The 17461-nt window shown below is 38.7% G+C and overlaps 1 protein-coding gene across 1 annotated transcript in view; it reads left to right on the top strand.

Moving 5' to 3' along the window:
- Positions 1–17461, top strand: part of USH2A (usherin) — a 743449-nt gene that overhangs the window by 331059 nt on the left and 394929 nt on the right. Inside the window, exon 30 of the mRNA XM_070501449.1 lies at positions 105–299. Within this exon, the coding sequence (XP_070357550.1) occupies positions 105–299 (195 nt within the window). The remainder of the gene's footprint in view (positions 1–104; positions 300–17461) is intronic.

The following is a 17461-nucleotide window of genomic DNA, read 5'->3' as shown; positions in this document are numbered from 1 at the left end:
TAATGGTTGAGTCTGATTTACGGCAGCCATTAAAAGTGAAGAATAGGGGCAATAGTCTTCTCAGAACTGCCATTTTCTCTACTTTCTCTTTTATTCTTTCACAGCTCCGCAAAGTGTGCCAACTCCCTCAAGAGTCCGCAGCATAAACGGATATAGCATTGAGGTGACCTGGGATGAACCTGTCATGGTTAGAGGTGTAATTGAGAAGTACATTCTGAAAGCTTACAGTCAGGAAGGTCCCCATCCACTGCGCATGCCCTCTGCCAGCTCTGAGTTTGTCAATAACAGCACCCTCACAGGTAAAGGCGATTCCTTAAGGAGTAGATCTTATTAATTTTCTTTTTGTTTTGACTTTAAATAAAAACATTCTTCAAGGTTTTATTTCCAAATATGGTAAATATTCATACACTTTGCCTGGTTAAAAACAATAAGAATTGTCTAATAAGATGAAAGCCTGTATCCATCTAGGAAGAAAAGAATAATTCTATAATATGATGGGTTCTTATGGATAGCTTCATTACAAGGTTGATATTCACTCCATCTCCAAAAGATGAGGTCACAGGTGGCTATAGCCCTTAACACTCCCTAGACATCTTTTAGGGATCTAGTTTCTACATACAGGCCCAGCTTATCTATTTCACCATGCAAAAATTTACTCTTTGGGACTCGCCCAAATTCACAGCACCATTATTTATTGTGAAATTGTTGATTAAACCTAATTATATCAGGGTGGAAGAATGAGTATTAGTGCATCGGCAGTTTGACTGGCAAAGCAGTGAATCAATTTCTCACAGATTGCAGTGGAATATACTCAAGCACGTAACACACATGTCCTGTTCTTGAACTTATGTGCAGGTAGACAGTGGTTTTCAGCTTCATGAAATGTTAAAGCCCATTTAAATAGAAAGTCAAATTTAAGCCTTTGACCAAAAAAAAAGTAAAATGCATCAACACATTTGAAAGAAAAAGACGTTTTTTCCCCCGTCAAAGAATTTTATAATTTGAAAATTTATATGGATTTTAGAATAGCCTTAATTAGCTTTCTAACACATCTCTTGGTCAACCCCCTCAAACCTTCACTTCCTTTTATAGATTCCTTAGAATCTGCAGCCCAAATGTCCAACCATTTTTATAAAAACCTCGTATCTCCCACTTCATTCTTCCCTATTTTATACACCTGATAAAAACCCAACCTGCTGCAGCCCACACTTTGCTTTGGCCCAGGTTGTACTTTGCAGCAAAGTGGGCTGGAAAAAAACAAGCAGTCTGTCACTAAAAATTCTCAATCCCCATTTTCAAATGGTCTCGGTAATGACAACAATACTACCCCATTTCTGTAATAAACTCCTTCTCCCATTCTCCTTGTTGAATACTTTATATTTTTCCAAGTTATCTAAATGCTACCCTCCGTTCCTCATCCCACTCAGATGATGATCTTTTATATTAGATTATCTTAGACACCAGAGAAGAAACAGAATCCATCATATAGGATTTCTGTCACTTTCTTACTACCAAATATATACATTAATTGCATTTTTCTGACTGATAGGGTTGTTATTAGGGGTTAAATGAATTAATGTATGCTGAAACATTTAAAATCATTTTTGGTATGTAATAGGCATTTACCACTATTATTTTCATTTTTATTTTTTAATTTGCTCTCTTTTTCCTTCCTGTTTGTACAGAGCTTCCCTTATTGTATCAAAAATAAAAATATTCAAAAGTCCTCTAGACCCCAATTCTTCCCACCTTTTCAGAGAGATCACTGAGTTTCTCTTCCTCTCACTTATGCTTTTAAGCACTCTCTCCACCGCAGTGTTTCACAGTGTGGTCCCAGGAGCAGCATCGACAGCATCACCTGGGACCTTGTTATTACTGCACGTTAGCCAGCCCACCCACACCTGCTTCATCACCAACTCCGGGGGCAGAGCTCAGCTGTCCTTGTTTTAACACGCCCTCCTCCATCCTCAGGCATGCCCAAGTTGGGAGCCAATGCCCAGCTGGCTTCTTCCCAGGATCGTTCAAACTCTATTAACTCTTTTTTTTTTTTAAAGATTGGCACCTGAGCTAACAACTGTTGCCAATCTTTTTTTTTTTTTCCTGCTTTATCTCCCCAAACCCTCCCCCACCCCCGTACACAGTTGGATATCTTAGTTGTGGTTAGTTGTGGGTCCCTCTAGTTGTGGCATGTGGGACGCCACCTCAACGTGACCTGATGAGCAGCGCCATGTCGGCGCCCAGGATCTGAACCCTGGGCGGCTGCAGCGGAGCGCGGGAACTTAGCCACTCAGCCATGGGGCCAGCCCCTCTATTAACTCTTAATTGTTAAATGCAAACAAAACAATCACAAGAATCTTTCTTTTATCTGAATCCCCTTCTAGCTATTGCTCCCTCACTCCTCTTCCCAGACTTTCTTCTAGCAAGAAGTATCTTGGATGTTATCCCCATGTCTTCACTTTCTCTGGCTTCTGCTCACTTGCCTTGCTAAGGACACCACCAACTTCCATGTTTACGTATCTAAAGAACACTTTACAATCCTGGGCTTCGCTGCTCAACAGCATTCTACACAGTGGATTTCTCACCATTTCCTGAAATATTTCTTTTCTTCTATCACTCTTCTGTTTACCTCCTCGTTCTCAGCCCCTTTTCTAGATGTCCTTTGCTCACTGCTTCTGAAGCTCGACTCTACCTCTTGGAGAGCTTCAGGGTTTAGTCCTGAGCCCTTGACTCTTTCTCCTTTTCTTCTTTCCTACAGTCTTGTTCCAGGAAACATGTCAACTCCCATAGCGTCAAATACCATGTAGACATTATTGACTCCTAAGTGCACGGCCCCACCTAGACCTCCAAATATGTGTAGCCAAAGGCATTTGGAAAAAGTGTCATTTCCATTAGACATCTCACATTCTGCAAACTCAGCATACCCAAATCTGAACTCCTGTTCCTCCTGCATTCCCAATATCAATAAAGGACAGCTCCAGCAACTCAGTGAATCAAACCTGAGAGTTATTCTTGACTTTTCATGTCCTCTTCCCACCTCATATTCATATTTGTTGATTCATTTTCCCAACTATGTGTCAAATTCTCCCATCTCTCCCCTTGTCTACTGTCTAGGCTGATGTGGGGTTGGTGAGCCGAGGAGTCGAAAGAAGGATTTCTTGGACTCTCAAGATCTGGCGGTAGTGCTCTTTTATTTAGAGAATAGTGTGGAATAGCATGGGGACAGGACCCATGGGCAGTCACAGCTGCTGCTGGCATGGGCAGCTGCTGCTGCAAACACGGGTGGAGAGTAAGGCTAAATTTAAGGCATAAGTATGTGAGTTATCTCTTTACAAGACAAAGGAAAGAATATGTAAAATGTTAAAATGGTATCAGTGCAGATGGGATCTGGCTATTGGGTGGTCCTATAACTTTTAGATAAGAATCAAATTGGATTAAGTAAAGGCCAGAAGCCACCACCCTAAATACTATCTTCAGCTAAAGACAAAGGAGGATGTTGGGGGTGGGGGTCAGTTACATGAGGTTGCCAGACAGTAACCAACTTAAGTCCTTGCCTTCCCCATTAAGAGTTTCTAGAGATAAGGTCATCTCCCTTCTTCCTGGCACAGAGAGGAGGCATCTTTACAGATGGAGGTTTCCCTTACAAATGTAAATGTTTCCCAACAAAGGGCAAGCAAACCCTGCTCCTCAGAGTTGCTTTTATTAAAGGTAATCAGCCCCCTTCTCATTTGCAGTTTTAAAAGTAACCTGCCTAAAATAATCCTCATCATAGGCCATATCACTACAAGCTCTTACCTGAACAACTACAATACTCTTCTTTTCATTGCTCTTTTTCATTACCTCTACCGTGGGTCTATCCCACAGAGCAATCAGCTATGATGTTCCTCTCCTCAGAATCCTTCAGTTGCTTCCCATTGCCTCTCTCCCATTCTCATTTTGTCTCAGCGTCTCCTCATTTCCTGGGTTTCCAACTTTTGTTGTTATAATTAATATGATTTTCTTAAAAGTCCATATGTAAATCTTTGGAGGATTTCCTGACAATGATAGTAGGATAAATCCCTTGAAATTGAACAACAGGGTCAAAGGCTCTTAAAGTATTGCACAATCTTGGACTTTAAAGTCAAGCAGACATTGATACAGATCTCTGCTACCTACCCTCCCTATGACTTTGGAGAAGTTGCTTATCCTCTTGGATCTCTCTTTAATATCTTAATCTACAAAATGGGAGAATAATATTTACCTTGGAAGAATACTCAAAATATTAAGTGATATGATATTGCAGCTCTAACGCTTTTTAGCTGTGTAACCTTGGACAAATCAATAACATCCATGTGCTTCTGATTCCCTACAGGTAAAATGGGAGTAAAATAAAATAATTACCTACCTCATAGGATAGATGTGGGGATTAAATGAATCCACATATATGTAAAACACACAGAACAGCGCTTGACCATGAAATGCGCTGTATAAATGTGGCTATCATATGTCTGTAAAGTGTGTAATGCAATCTTTAACAAATGGTAATCTCTCAACAAAGGACAATTATTTTTACACTGCCAAATATTTGCCAAAAATGCCATACAAATTACACTCCCGCCAGCAAGCAAAATGCAAGATTGTCCATTTTGTTTCGTTCTAATTGACAAGTTTTACAGTTAAAAAAAATTACTAATTTTATATCACAATATCGTTTTGTTTATTCGACTGCTAGACACATTATCTATTTCCAACATTTACTGATCATTTGTACTTCTTTTTTGACATGCCTAGCTAGTTTCATCACCAATTTTTCTAACGAAGGATTCACATTTTTCTCATTGATTAAAGTATCTCTACATATGAAGAATGTTATACTTATGTTTGTCTTATGTGTTGCAAACCTCCTCGTTTCTCATTTTTCTATTATTTCAATTTGAATTTTTATGTACACATTATAAAAAACAATTTCTGTAGTTAATATAACAATTTTTTTAAACACTTAACTTTCTGTGGTAATTTGAAAACATCTATACTCTCCATTCAGGGTAGACTAATATTTATATTAGATATACCATATTGAGAATATATAATGCATATTCTTTGAGTTAGTAATTCTAAATTTGAGTTAGGATCAAATCAGAAACCAGAAGGAGAGAGGTTTTTTAAATTATACCAGTTCTCTCAAGATTCTGAAGGGCATGTAGGGAAAAGAGTGTCCCTACATTGAAAACCAGTCCAGTATGCTATTGGATGTTACTATAGGGCATGTCAAGCATGTGAATGAGGTACAGGGAGAAGAAAATTATAGAACCATCGACAAATTGTTATTTATTTTTATATACCCAACCTGTGAAAAACTAAGGAAAAAGTCTCAACTGTCAAGGCAATTTTGTCAATTTCTCTTTGGGAAGCTTACTTTTTTTCATATTTTTCTTTTTCTTATTGCTTTTAAATTCATTATTTATATTTTAATCTTCAAAGTCACATCACTTTAGGTATATTTCTACAATGAGAATCTAGTTTGATTTGGTTTCATATTTGACTTGAAATTCTCTGTATTTTAGTAGGGTAGTTTAACTCATTCACGTTTATTTTTATAAGTTGTATAATTGCTCTTATTTCTGCCATCCTGTTTCACACTTTCCAGTTTTATTATTGTTTTTTAACACTTTTTTCCTTATTCCTTTATTTTCTGTTCTTGCCTGTGTGGACTATGAATTCTTTAACTTTTTTCCCCTTGAGGGGTTTTAAAGGTATATCTACTGCTCCCAACAGTGAAATGAACAGGCAAAGACATATGTGGGTGGTAGTCTTAAAGATTATGGAGAACTCCGGTATTGCCAGGTTGACTTTCATTGTACAAATTCAGAATACTGGGGAATGAAGGTGCCATAGGGTTCTTTAGCAATTAAGTTCAAAAACGTTATCAGAAAATGAGTTGGTTTCTTTTCGTTAATTTTTTCTGTTACATAGCAAGCTCCTTTATTCTTCAGATTTGGGTCTTTCTTCGACTTGGGAAGTTTGTTATTATATATATGATCATTACTTCTGGTAAGAAATAGCAGTTTTCAATATTGTATATTTGTTCCCAGTTTCCTCCTTATTCTAGTAGTCCAGAACACAGCTCGTGGTGTCAAATCAATTGATGTTCAAATCCCAGCTATGTTACTTGTTAGCTGCTTGATCTCAGGTAAATTTAAAAATATATCCCTATTTCAGAGTTTCCTCATATAAATTGGGGGTGAAAACTTTCTTTATGTTATGGAATTGTTGCAAAGATTTAAAAAAATGAATTTCTACATAGAATATTTTGCTCAGAAACAGGTACATAGTAAGTGTTCATGAATTATCTTGATACTATTCAGTCTCCAATTTCTAGGTTATTGCCACAAAATTGTTTCTCTTTTCATTTGCTGTTGTTTGCACAGTTGATTCTGCTCGTTGAAACTTCTAAGGTGATTTTTAAAATTTTTCTATTTGTCTTTTATATGATTTGCATCTGTTCTCATCTCATCCAGCTCACCTTGATTTCTGCCCACCTCTTAATATTCTCAATTTTCATCTCTGTCTTTTACCACTTTCTTTCTGTCTCTTTTAGATCTTATTAACAGCATGAAATTGATGATTTTTAAATTTTACAGGTTTCCTGAATTAAATCCTCCCCAGGGCATAATAGTCCTCTGTAATCTGATCCTATGTTCTCTCCTTCCTGTTGGGTTACGGACGTTTTCTCCATTGGCTAAAAGCACGCCCCGCTTCCACTTGCACAGTTCACTTGCTCATCCCAAAATTGTCTTCAGACTCGATGTTTGCTCAGGAAAATTAAATCATTTTCAAATCATGTTACTGAGCACCTAGTTGCTGTTAATAAAAACTTTTCACTGGGATTGTGGTGCGTCAATTTAGGTAAATTTGTATTAGACTCACAGCAGCCTGTAAACCTCAGCTCCTTCCTTCCCAGTATTTGATGAAGGAGTGCTGGGAGCTCCTGTGCATTTTGTACCCAGCTTGGAATTAGGTCTGCCCTGGGCTCTCCTTCAAGTAGTCCGTTTGTCTTTCTCCTTCCAGGTATTTCTAAACCTTTGGTCATTTCATATGGATCCTTATAAGGTAGTAGTTCTCTATCATGGGTGCACACTGAGCACCTGGAGAGCTTTCAAAAATTACTGATGCCCAGGAGCTACCCACAAAGCATCTGATTTTTTGATCTGGAATGTAGCTCGGGCGTTGGCATTTTCAAAGTGTCCACAGGTGATTGTGTTGTGCAGCCAGTATTGGGAAACAGTGGTGGAGGGAAGAATCTGACCAGGGATCATGTGTCAATTTTACCTAGAAATTCTTATGACCACGTACTTCTACCTCCCATGGAAACTTGAAAATGTAGGACCAAAAAAGTCAAATCTACATAAAAATGATAAAATATTAAAAGTAAGTAGATAAAGTTGGCTAAGGAAAATCATAGGACAGCAAAAATTAAGTGAAAGGATTCTTGGGAAGAAGTGGGAAATTATGGTCAGACTTACAAAATGCAGAAGGCAAAAGCAAAAAAGAATATTCGCTAAGAGAACTGGAAGAATAGAATAGTGAGACAGCACAGTTCCCCTTCATGAATGTGGCTACCAGAGGATTCAATGAGAAAAATCCCAGTAGCAATGGAGGGACCAAGGGTTAACAGCCCCAGTCAGGAGAAAATGGGCCCCTTTGGGCTGAAGGGTCTGGATTCTGTGCCCTCCGAAGGCCAGGGTTCAGAGTAGGGGGTTCTTGAAAGTTCATTTCTGCAGCTGGAGCCTCAGGGTAGAAAGCCCTGCAGTTATCACTCCCGTGCATCTTTTGACTTGTTGCAAAGGGCTCCAATTAACTCTGCCGGCTTTCGCTGATTCTCCCTCCAGCCCTGGTAACACGTGAAGCTGCTGTCCAGAGGGACAGTGCTGGCATTTCCCTTCAAACCAACGGCTTCACAGTTTGATGTGAAATTATGTCAAGAATGAGTGGAGTCAAGAATGTGCACACATGCAATTCTTTTTTCTTTTTTTCCTTGAGATATTAAACATGTAAGCTTAATTGTCAGCATAATTAGTATTGCACCTGGCATAGTGCTGGGGTATAATTCGTACACAGAAAATATTTTCTCAATTTTATTGTTACATTATGTTGAGCTAAAGTCTAGGAGTTTTTTCCTTCCTTGGACAGAATAATAAATAATAACAATTAATGATATTTATTATTCACTGTAGTTTAGCAGAACTAATAATAATAATCTGTCAGATGACCCAAATAAATCTAAATTTATGTAGAAAAATAAATGAAAGACATTTAATTTATAATGCAATTGATAATATAGCTTTTGCTACAAAAACTGGCTCTGGGGGCCAGCCCAGTGGTGCAGCAGTTAAGTGTGCACGTTCCACTTCGGCAGCCCGGGGTTCGCCAGTCCAGTCTGGATCCCGGGTACGGACATGGCACCACTGGACAAGCCATGCTGTGGTAGGTGTCCCACATAGGAAGTAGAGGAAGATGGGCATGGATGTGAGCTCAGGGCCAGTCTTCCTCAGCAAAAAGAGGAGGATTGGCAGTAGATGTCAGCTCAGGGCTGATCTTCCTCAAAAAAACTAAACTAAAATAAAATAATAAAATAAAAACTAGCTCGTCTTCATATGCAGTAGACATTAATCTTCTACCTGAAGAAATTGAGTGACATACTGAAAATCTTTCTCTCATTTTTTTCTCTTCCGCTTCTAGTAATAATCTGTGATTCTCACCTCTGTTGGTTACAAGGTGATTCCTGGGTTCCTTATAAAATGTAAATTCTTGGGCTCCACACTCAAGATTCTGTACATTTGGGCTACGATTTAGAAATCCGCATTTTACCAAGTGCTCCTGTTGGTTCTCTTGCAGAAGGTCCATGGACCACATATTGAAAAACGCTGGGAGATGAATGGCCAGATGAGAAAGGATCATTTTCACCTGCTGAGCTTGAATTTCTCCCTGCTTTGTGCCTGCCCCTTGTTCCAATTCCAACTGCATTAGCTTTGTGGGCAGAACAATGTGAAGGTCAAGTGGAAAAATAAAGGCTGTATAAGTGGGGCCTCTGAGCTTTGAGGACAGTGCTTCTGGGAGACACCAGTGGAAGGAACGTGAGAATTACTTGGCATCTTGGTAAAACGCAGATTCTGATTCAGTAGGTCTGGAGATGTAGTGTGAGGTTCTATGTTTCTAACAAGGCCAACTTTCCCATTCTCTACCCCAGCATGCCTAATAGAAGGGCAGGGAGCTCACTACTTATATAGAATGTGGGGGGAAAAAAGTCTAAATTGTGTGATGCCCGTTAGGTTCAAACCAAAAGGTGACCAGTGCAATCAACATATGAAATATAACTGTAATCTTTGAATCTTTTAGTGGAGTCTTATCTGCATATATTTAAGTTACCAACATTTAACTCCACACCTCGGAGGTGGGAAAGACAAGAAGGAAAAAGAGAAAAAGCTTTTAAAGTAATGTCACAGGCAAAAGATGCTATCCAATCCTAAAACTGTTGATGGCCTGTTAGCTGCAAAGAATGTGTGAATAATTTTAGAGTTTCCCTACCATTGACAAAAGAGTAAGATTTGTTGTTGGGGTGCCTACAAAAAGATTGAAGAACGGAGAGCCCTGGAGAATTATTGATTAATGAAGAGTTAGACGCATACACAAAACCAAATGTACTGTACTTTATGAGTCATATAAGGAGTTGTCAAGGGAACTTTAAATCATAAATGATTTTTGCCTTATGCTTGAGTTTGGAACTTAACCTCTGCCTTCAGTCTATCAATAAGTAAGTAAGTAAGATGCTACTCCTTGGCTATGTGTATGTATATGTATATGCACGCATATATATTATATATTATATGAATATAATATTATTATTCTTACCTGAGAAGGCTTCAGAGAGATAACTGTAATCAAACCTTCAAGGCCATGCAATTTTGTTCTATTCAACTGAAAATTCTTACTTCAGAGTTGCTAAAACTTCCTATGGATGTTCTTCTGGCATCCACGTTATTTCTTGATTGGACAATAAGCTCCTGGAGGATGTGTCCTGTTTTATACTTATTTTAAGTCTTGTTCGGTACCTTGCTTAAGGTTAGGTGATCAATACACTTTTCTTAAAGGAATGAAGGAAAAGATAAATGAAGAAATGCAGTTTTCTGCTACAAACCCCGTAGTTAATGTTAATATCGTTTTATCCTGAGTTGAGTATTGCACTGCTGGTTCTCATTTACGTCTCAGCAATGCTGTAGTTCTTTAATTTTATGAAATAATTATACAGAACTCTATCACAACTTCAACATACGTTTGGAACTTAATATGCATATTCCCAATGGGAAAAAATTAGTAGGGTGAAAAGAATCTAAATATTAGTTCTAAAACTTATACCTCATAATGCAACTCAAGCATTATATATTTGCAATGAGAAATAATGGAAGCCAATACTTCTGCAATGCTGATGATTACACAGAGCAGAAAATATTTGTTTATTAAAAATGAAAGAATCATATGCTATATTCCAGAATAGATCTTACCTTTGCAACCTGGTGTTTTTTTGTTGTTAGTTTTTTGTTGTGGTAAAATAGACACAACAAGCAATCTGCTTTTATATCACCCAAATACATCCCAAGCGCTCTCACTAAAGTATATTACGTTATAAAAATATCAAAGTTTTGTGGGGAAAAAAACCAGTAGAGATGAGTTTTTCATTTTCAATTAATTTCACTTGTGAGACAGAGAACCCAAAGTAACAGTGACTTAAACAAGATGAAGTTTTTCTCTCTCTGGCAGTAGATGTTCACTGTTAGTCAATGTATGGATAGGATATTCATAGTGCCAGGGATCTGCACACTTCATCTTTTTGCAATGCCATCCTTAGGGACAAGGCTTCTGCCTCAAGGTCCAAGATGGCTGCTTCAGCTCCAGCCATCCAGTCTGATTTCCGTCCAGCAGGACGGAGAAATGTTTGAAGAAGGATATGCACATTCACTTTAAGGACATATTTTGGAAGTCATTCCACCTCTGGTTACATTCTATAGTCAGTACTTAGTCCCATGGTTATTCCTAGCCACAGGGAATGCTGGGAAATGTTGTCCTTATTCAAGGTGGCCATTCGCCCACCTAGAAAACCTTTTTATTTTACTGTGGAAGATGATGAATTTTGAGGAAGTCTTTGCCATTTTTTATAGTACTCTATAAATTAATATTCCCTATTTGTAGTTTATTACAAACTATTTCTTTAAATGTAAATCTTGAAAGAAATTGGTCTGAAAAAATTCGCAGGACAAAAATATGGCCTATGACATAAATAGTAAAAATAGAAATGATGTAATGTTCCTGCTTAGCTAATGTGGAAGAATTTCATTAGGTAATGCAGTGTTGATGAGCTAATAGCTTTGTCTAACGCTCCTGAATACATAATGTGCCCGAACTACTTGGACACTGTGAAATCTTCAGATGGACCTTTTTGCAAGTTATTCATTTTATTTTATGCCGTAAGGATTTGCAGTGCAGCATATGGGTTTCTTTTTGGTAACATCTTGTATCGTCGTTAAAAGTGATGGTAACATATAAATTTTGCTGTATAATGATAATCAACTAGGCGTGTCTATAATGCTGTAGTGTTTGCTATAAATACTTCAAGGTTACTGATCATATTTGATAAGGAAAAGGAATAGTCATTCCAAATTTTCTGTTTTTTAACTTTTATGACCATATTATATTTGTACTGCGTTTGGAACTAATCAAAAAGGAGATATATATATACACATATATGAGATATATATATATATATATGAGAGATATATATAGGAGATATATATAGTATATATATATAGCATATATACATATAGTATATATATATATAGTAATAAGTAAAAGTTCAATGTTGTACTCAATAATACACACTCATACACTGATAAAGAGTTTCTTATGAATCAGTTGTTCTTTTAAGGGAATATTATAGGCATATCCACTTGCTCATTTTGGGAATAAGCATGCAACTTTCTGTTTGTACACAGTAGATTTTAGTAACAAATTTGAACTTTTAACACATTTAAGGTGTATTTTATTTAATTAATTAATTTATTTATTTTTTGAGGAAGATTAACCCTGAGCTAACATCTGCTGCCAATCCTCCTCTTTTTGCTGAGGAAGACTGGCCCTGAGCTAACATCTGTGCCCATCTTCCTCTACTTTATATGTGGGATGGCTGCCACAGCATGGCTTGCCAAGCGGTGCCATGTCTGCACCCGGAATCCAAACTGACGAACCCCGGGCGGCCAAAGCAGAACGTTCAGACTTAACGGTTGTGCCACCAGCTGTCCCCTTAGGTGTATTTTAAATGAAGTATTTGCTCTAAAAAATGTGCTATTACTTTTAGTAACATTTCTTCAACATGTCTTTCTTCTTCCTGTGAAGCTGGAGTGTAGGTTGAGTGGGAAGAGCAATGATCTTGGAGTCAGAAGGCATAGATTTTAATCTTGGCTCAACTGCTGGACTTGACCAATATACTTTACACTCGAGCCAACAGCAGGCCCCTCTGGACGATGGGCTAATGCTCTGGGAGGCTTTTAGCCGGGCCCTGGGACACTGATCAATAAGGGATGACTTTCATTTCTCTTTCTTTTCCTCCTGTCCCCTTGCCTGCCTCCCTGCTTAGTCAAGTCCAATATTTTCTTGGAGCGTTCTAATGATTTCAGTGTCAGCCCTTTATGTGAGATAAAGAGTTAACACGAATGGGTGGCTTCAAACCAATTGTAGCATTAGAATGGAAATGACAGAGACTCTGTTGTTCTTACCACGAAGGCATTGATTAAAAATTTGAGGTTAGATGTAAGCGTGCTGAGAGCATCTTAACCGGATAATGCTTTGAGGTCAATTAAAATCCCTGTTTAAACCATTCTCTAAGACTGGGATTAGACCCTATATTTTAGAAAGAAAATAAAAGAATAAAAAATGTGCTTTTTTTTCTTCCTATTTATAAGCATGAAATCTGTTTAGCCTTTGGCCAAAGGCATATGATTTTATTCACTCCCTGCTAGAGGTTTTAAATAAGGTCAGAAAGTCCATTTGAAGGAAATTAAATATAAAAAAAATAGTTTTAGAGTTTCTAAAGAATTACTTTAGGTTCGCCTTTTGGTTAAAGCGAAAATTGGCTTTCATTTGATAAATATTACAGATCCTTATTTTATTTAAAATATTACCAAAAAAAACACAACAACAACAAATGCCACCTTCCTAGGCTACTAAGAACCAGAGAAGTATCTTGGGTGTGTTTCCAGACCTCTGTTAGACCATTAAATTTTCATCCATATTTAACAAATGTCATTATTCAGTTTCATGGGGTCACTGTGTCAAAATGTCTGTATTAGAACTTTAATTTATTTTCCAAGGTTCCTTTAAGTGGGCAGGAAGCGTGCCATGATGGATTGATTTATGCTCTTTAATCCAGCCACTGATTGGTTTGCAGCTCAAAACTTATTCTGCAGTGTAGACCTAAAAATTAGAATTTATCAGCACTGCAGTGGAATCCTGAGCCAGAAAAGTCTCCTTCTCTTCTGCTTTCCTTCCCCTGGCTGGGCTTCTTTTGAAAAGTGGGTTCCTCCATGATGTCTCCAGGCAGCAGTAGCAGCTCTGCCTGTGTGGTAACCCTCACCAGATGGTCCTCTTAATAAATGCCTTGCTCTTGCCCACCCTCACTTTCTTGATCCAAATGTGAAATGCCAGCAAATAAATAAGAGCATTGTGCGCTGATGAGTTCTCTTGAGATGGAGGAAAGCCCTGGGGAGAGGAAGCTAGAAACAGCTTTGCTGTTTGCTGTGATCGCTCCTAATTACTGGCCAGTAGGTAGAAGACACTGCTTAGATGATATAGAATTTAAAGAGAGAGAGAGTGCAAATTCTCCATATTATTCCAAATAATGCTAACACGAAAATACTCTTGGATTGTGGGAGTCCATTTGAAATATTGTACAAGCATGATCTTTGCGAGGGGACTGCAGACTTTGGACTCGGAGTAGGCGATGGCTTTATGTAGATTTCCCCACCAGCCTAAAAGCGCAACGGAAATGAGCGGGTAATGAGAGCAGAGCAGCCAGTTCTTTAATTGAATTAAAAGCTGGGTGACATCAACGCAGACACCTGTCCAATTACAGACAGGCCAAGGTGTTTACCATTGCTGTACAAGCGATTCGAAGATGACAGAAATCTTTCCGCCCACAGATTAACATAATGAAGGAGAACAGATTACAGTGGATGCCGGCCAAACACCTAGGTTGGCAGCTGGGGGCGGGGTGGGGGAGGGAGGAGGAGTCTGCTCTAGGATGTAAATGGAAACAGAATCCCTTTTTCTTCTCCAAAATGTGTTTGGCTTTTAAAAGGATGCCATTTTGCTTTGTGGCTTGGGCTCCGTTTCCAAGCAGAGCATTTATACTTGTCTGTGTTTAGGCAAAGAAGTTCATCATAAAATTCCAATGTCAAAGCCGACGAAGCCGTTGTTTTCCGGCTGCTCGGCATGCAGAGTTCTATCAGAGGCACAAAAGCTTGCCCAGCTGGTGTCAACTCCACAATGATTTTCTCTTAGGTCGTCGGGCTGCCTCCAATTATTAATATTTCTCTTTGGCGCCTTTGAAACTTGAGCTTAGAGCAAAGGATAGAAAGTGTTGGAAATAATCATCTCTCAGTCAGAAGAAATGATGTCTGTTACTTTGCCGGCTGGCCGGAAAGGGTAGAGTGAGTGTGTGGTTCTCTCATAGTGAGGGATGCTAAGACGATGAAAAAGCTCCTTTTTTCGATCATACATCAAGTGTCCACTTTTGGTAAACCATCCTAACAGCTGCTGGAAAATAGGATAAGCAACGAAATAAAAGGACATATCCTTTGCATTCAAGGAGTTCCCCAAATCGTTGGGAGGGACTTTTAAATCGCAGGATCCTCCAGGATGAGGTGCTTCCCACTGCTGGGTGGAAATCCTCAGGGCACACAGTTTGGAGCCTTATACACTAGAGTTCTTAAACTTCTTCCTGTGATGCACTTCCGTCCCTTAAAATCAAGTCCCTGCGCGGCTGGCCCCGAGGCCGAATGATTAAGTTCGCTCGCTCTGCTGCAGGCGGCCCAGTGTTTCGTTGGTTTGAATCCTGGGCGCAGACATGGCATTGCTCATCAGACCACGCTGAGGCAGAGTCCCACATGCCACAACTAGAAGGACCCACAACGAAGAATATATAACTATGTACCGGGGGGCTTTGGGGAGAAAAAGAAAAAAATTAAAAATCAAGTCCCTGCTCCTTCTCTTACATCTTGGGTTTTCTGCACCCACTTAAGCTCACAGGACTGCAATTCAAAGGGAACATCCTTACTTAACTTCAAACTCCCTTGGTGTAGCATGTCAGGGTTTCTCAATGTGAAGCATTAATGCAAAATGCATTATCGCTTGGTGGTGAGAGTTCTGGCCCCACTGTTGCTGATGATTTTAATCCGGATACCAATGCTCCTGTGTTTCATGGGATATTAACACTTTTAAGACATCAATAATGCTGACTTTATGCTTATGGAATGCTTTTTCAGCTCACTCTGTTCCATTATCAAAAGAGACTGGCAAGTTTCCTGACATAGTTGGGACCATTTTCTGATTTCACAGAGTTTTGTGGCTGAAAGGGAATTTGAGAGGTCATCTGGTCTGCCTAGAGGTAGGGACAGTCTCAAACTCAAAGAAAGAAAACCCTCCTTTGTGATGTCTCCTGAAGAAAGAGGTTTATATCCAAGCCAATCTTAAGAGTTCTCACTGTTGGGATAAACTTCTTTGTTTTAAACACAGCAAGTGTCATAAAGGGAGACTACTCGTTGGGTTTTCTGTGGACACAGACTATATGCCACATTTTTCTGTCTAGGATTCCTTTGTAAATATGCCACACTATATATTTTTCAATATTCTTTTTGGTATAGTACTGGAATTTACTTTCAGTGATTATCCTTTTTTCCCTCTGTGTCTTTAATTAAATATACAGCTCCTATCATCTTGGACTGGGAAATCTACATCTTATAAATGCCTTTGTCGACTTGGCATATACGCAAGCATTCTACTTTACGTATTAATCTATGTATTGCTTATGTCATTAGGGTCCTTGTAGATCTAATATTTTCTTGGATTAGAAACCTTGTAGAGGGACTGGCTCGGTGGTACAGCAGTTAAGTGTGCACGTTCTGCTTCGGTGGCCCGGGGTTCACTGGTTCAGATCCTGGGTGCAGACATGGCACGGCGTGGCAAGCCATGCTGTGGTAGGTGTCCCACGTATAAAGTAGAGGAAGATAGACATGGATGTTAGCTCAGGGTCAGTCTTCCTCAGCAAAAAGAGAAGGACCGGCAGATGTTAGCTCAGGGCTAATCTTCCTCAGGAAAAAAAAAAATGTTACCTATAAAAAAAAGAAACCTTGTAAACATCAGTTATATTCTATATCACCTTTCCCAGAAAGCATATAGAAGAAAAATTGATAAATACCTTTCAATGATGATGTAGGATCATAGTAGTTTAACTTTTTTTTCTAGAGAGTATGTAATCTGAGTATGACTCTGACACTTAAAGTAAGGCCATTGGGCTAGTCACTCAATGGTTTTCAGGGAGATATCCAAGAAGGGCTACCTTACTTAGTCTTAAAGAAAACAGACTTATTCTCTTTTTTTAGTAATAGCAGAACTTTTTATAAGCATCAGCTTTAATCCATCCCGGTAAACTCTCCATACTGAGAAACAAGAGATAAATTGTCCCGGATATTAAGATGACTGTGTCATTATTCTGATTTAGTGAAGACCAGTGGGTGGACCAGCCGCTTCCCTACCCCAGCAATTCACTGTAACCTAACAAAAGGAAAGAAAATGCTGAATCATTACCCTACTCTTATTGATGTAGATAATACCAACTTGTACTTGAAAAAAATAAATCTGTTGGTTTGACCCACTTTGTCTCTGAGGTACAACATCATGAGCAAGATGCCCACTGGAAATAGGAAAGAAATGCCACCTCAGCGTCCGAAAGCACAGCACATTTTTTGAAAGTATGACTTACAAACCATCCAAAACTTTCCAGCTGGGATTCAAAGTTGGCAAGAACCAGAACCTCAGCTTTCTTCTTTTTTTCTGTTCTCTATTTCGCATCTCTCATTTCTCAGTGTTTATTATCGTTTCACCTGCGTTGAAAGGGGAAATGTGAGCACTGTGATAAATGACCTGAAAGATGATCCAGTTTCCCTCCAGCATTTTTCTTTAAGAATCTTTGGGTTTTTCCATGAAATACAATTTGCCAAACTTCTCTACCAAAACTCAAAACCGAAGAAAGGAAGTTTGATGAGAGGAGTATTGCCCATATGTTAAGGTCCTTAAGGTTTAAGGGGGAAAATTTTAGCAGGGGAATTTCATGATATACATATACACACAAAGTAACTCCTTTAGTGAAGGCAAGAAAGGT

This window comes from Equus asinus, chromosome 30 (assembly GCF_041296235.1).
Source record: "Equus asinus isolate D_3611 breed Donkey chromosome 30, EquAss-T2T_v2, whole genome shotgun sequence".
In the NCBI taxonomy this organism is placed as follows: Eukaryota; Metazoa; Chordata; class Mammalia; order Perissodactyla; family Equidae; genus Equus; species Equus asinus.
Note: the sequence above shows the minus strand (reverse complement) of the source record. Positions and strands in the feature narration are given on the sequence as shown.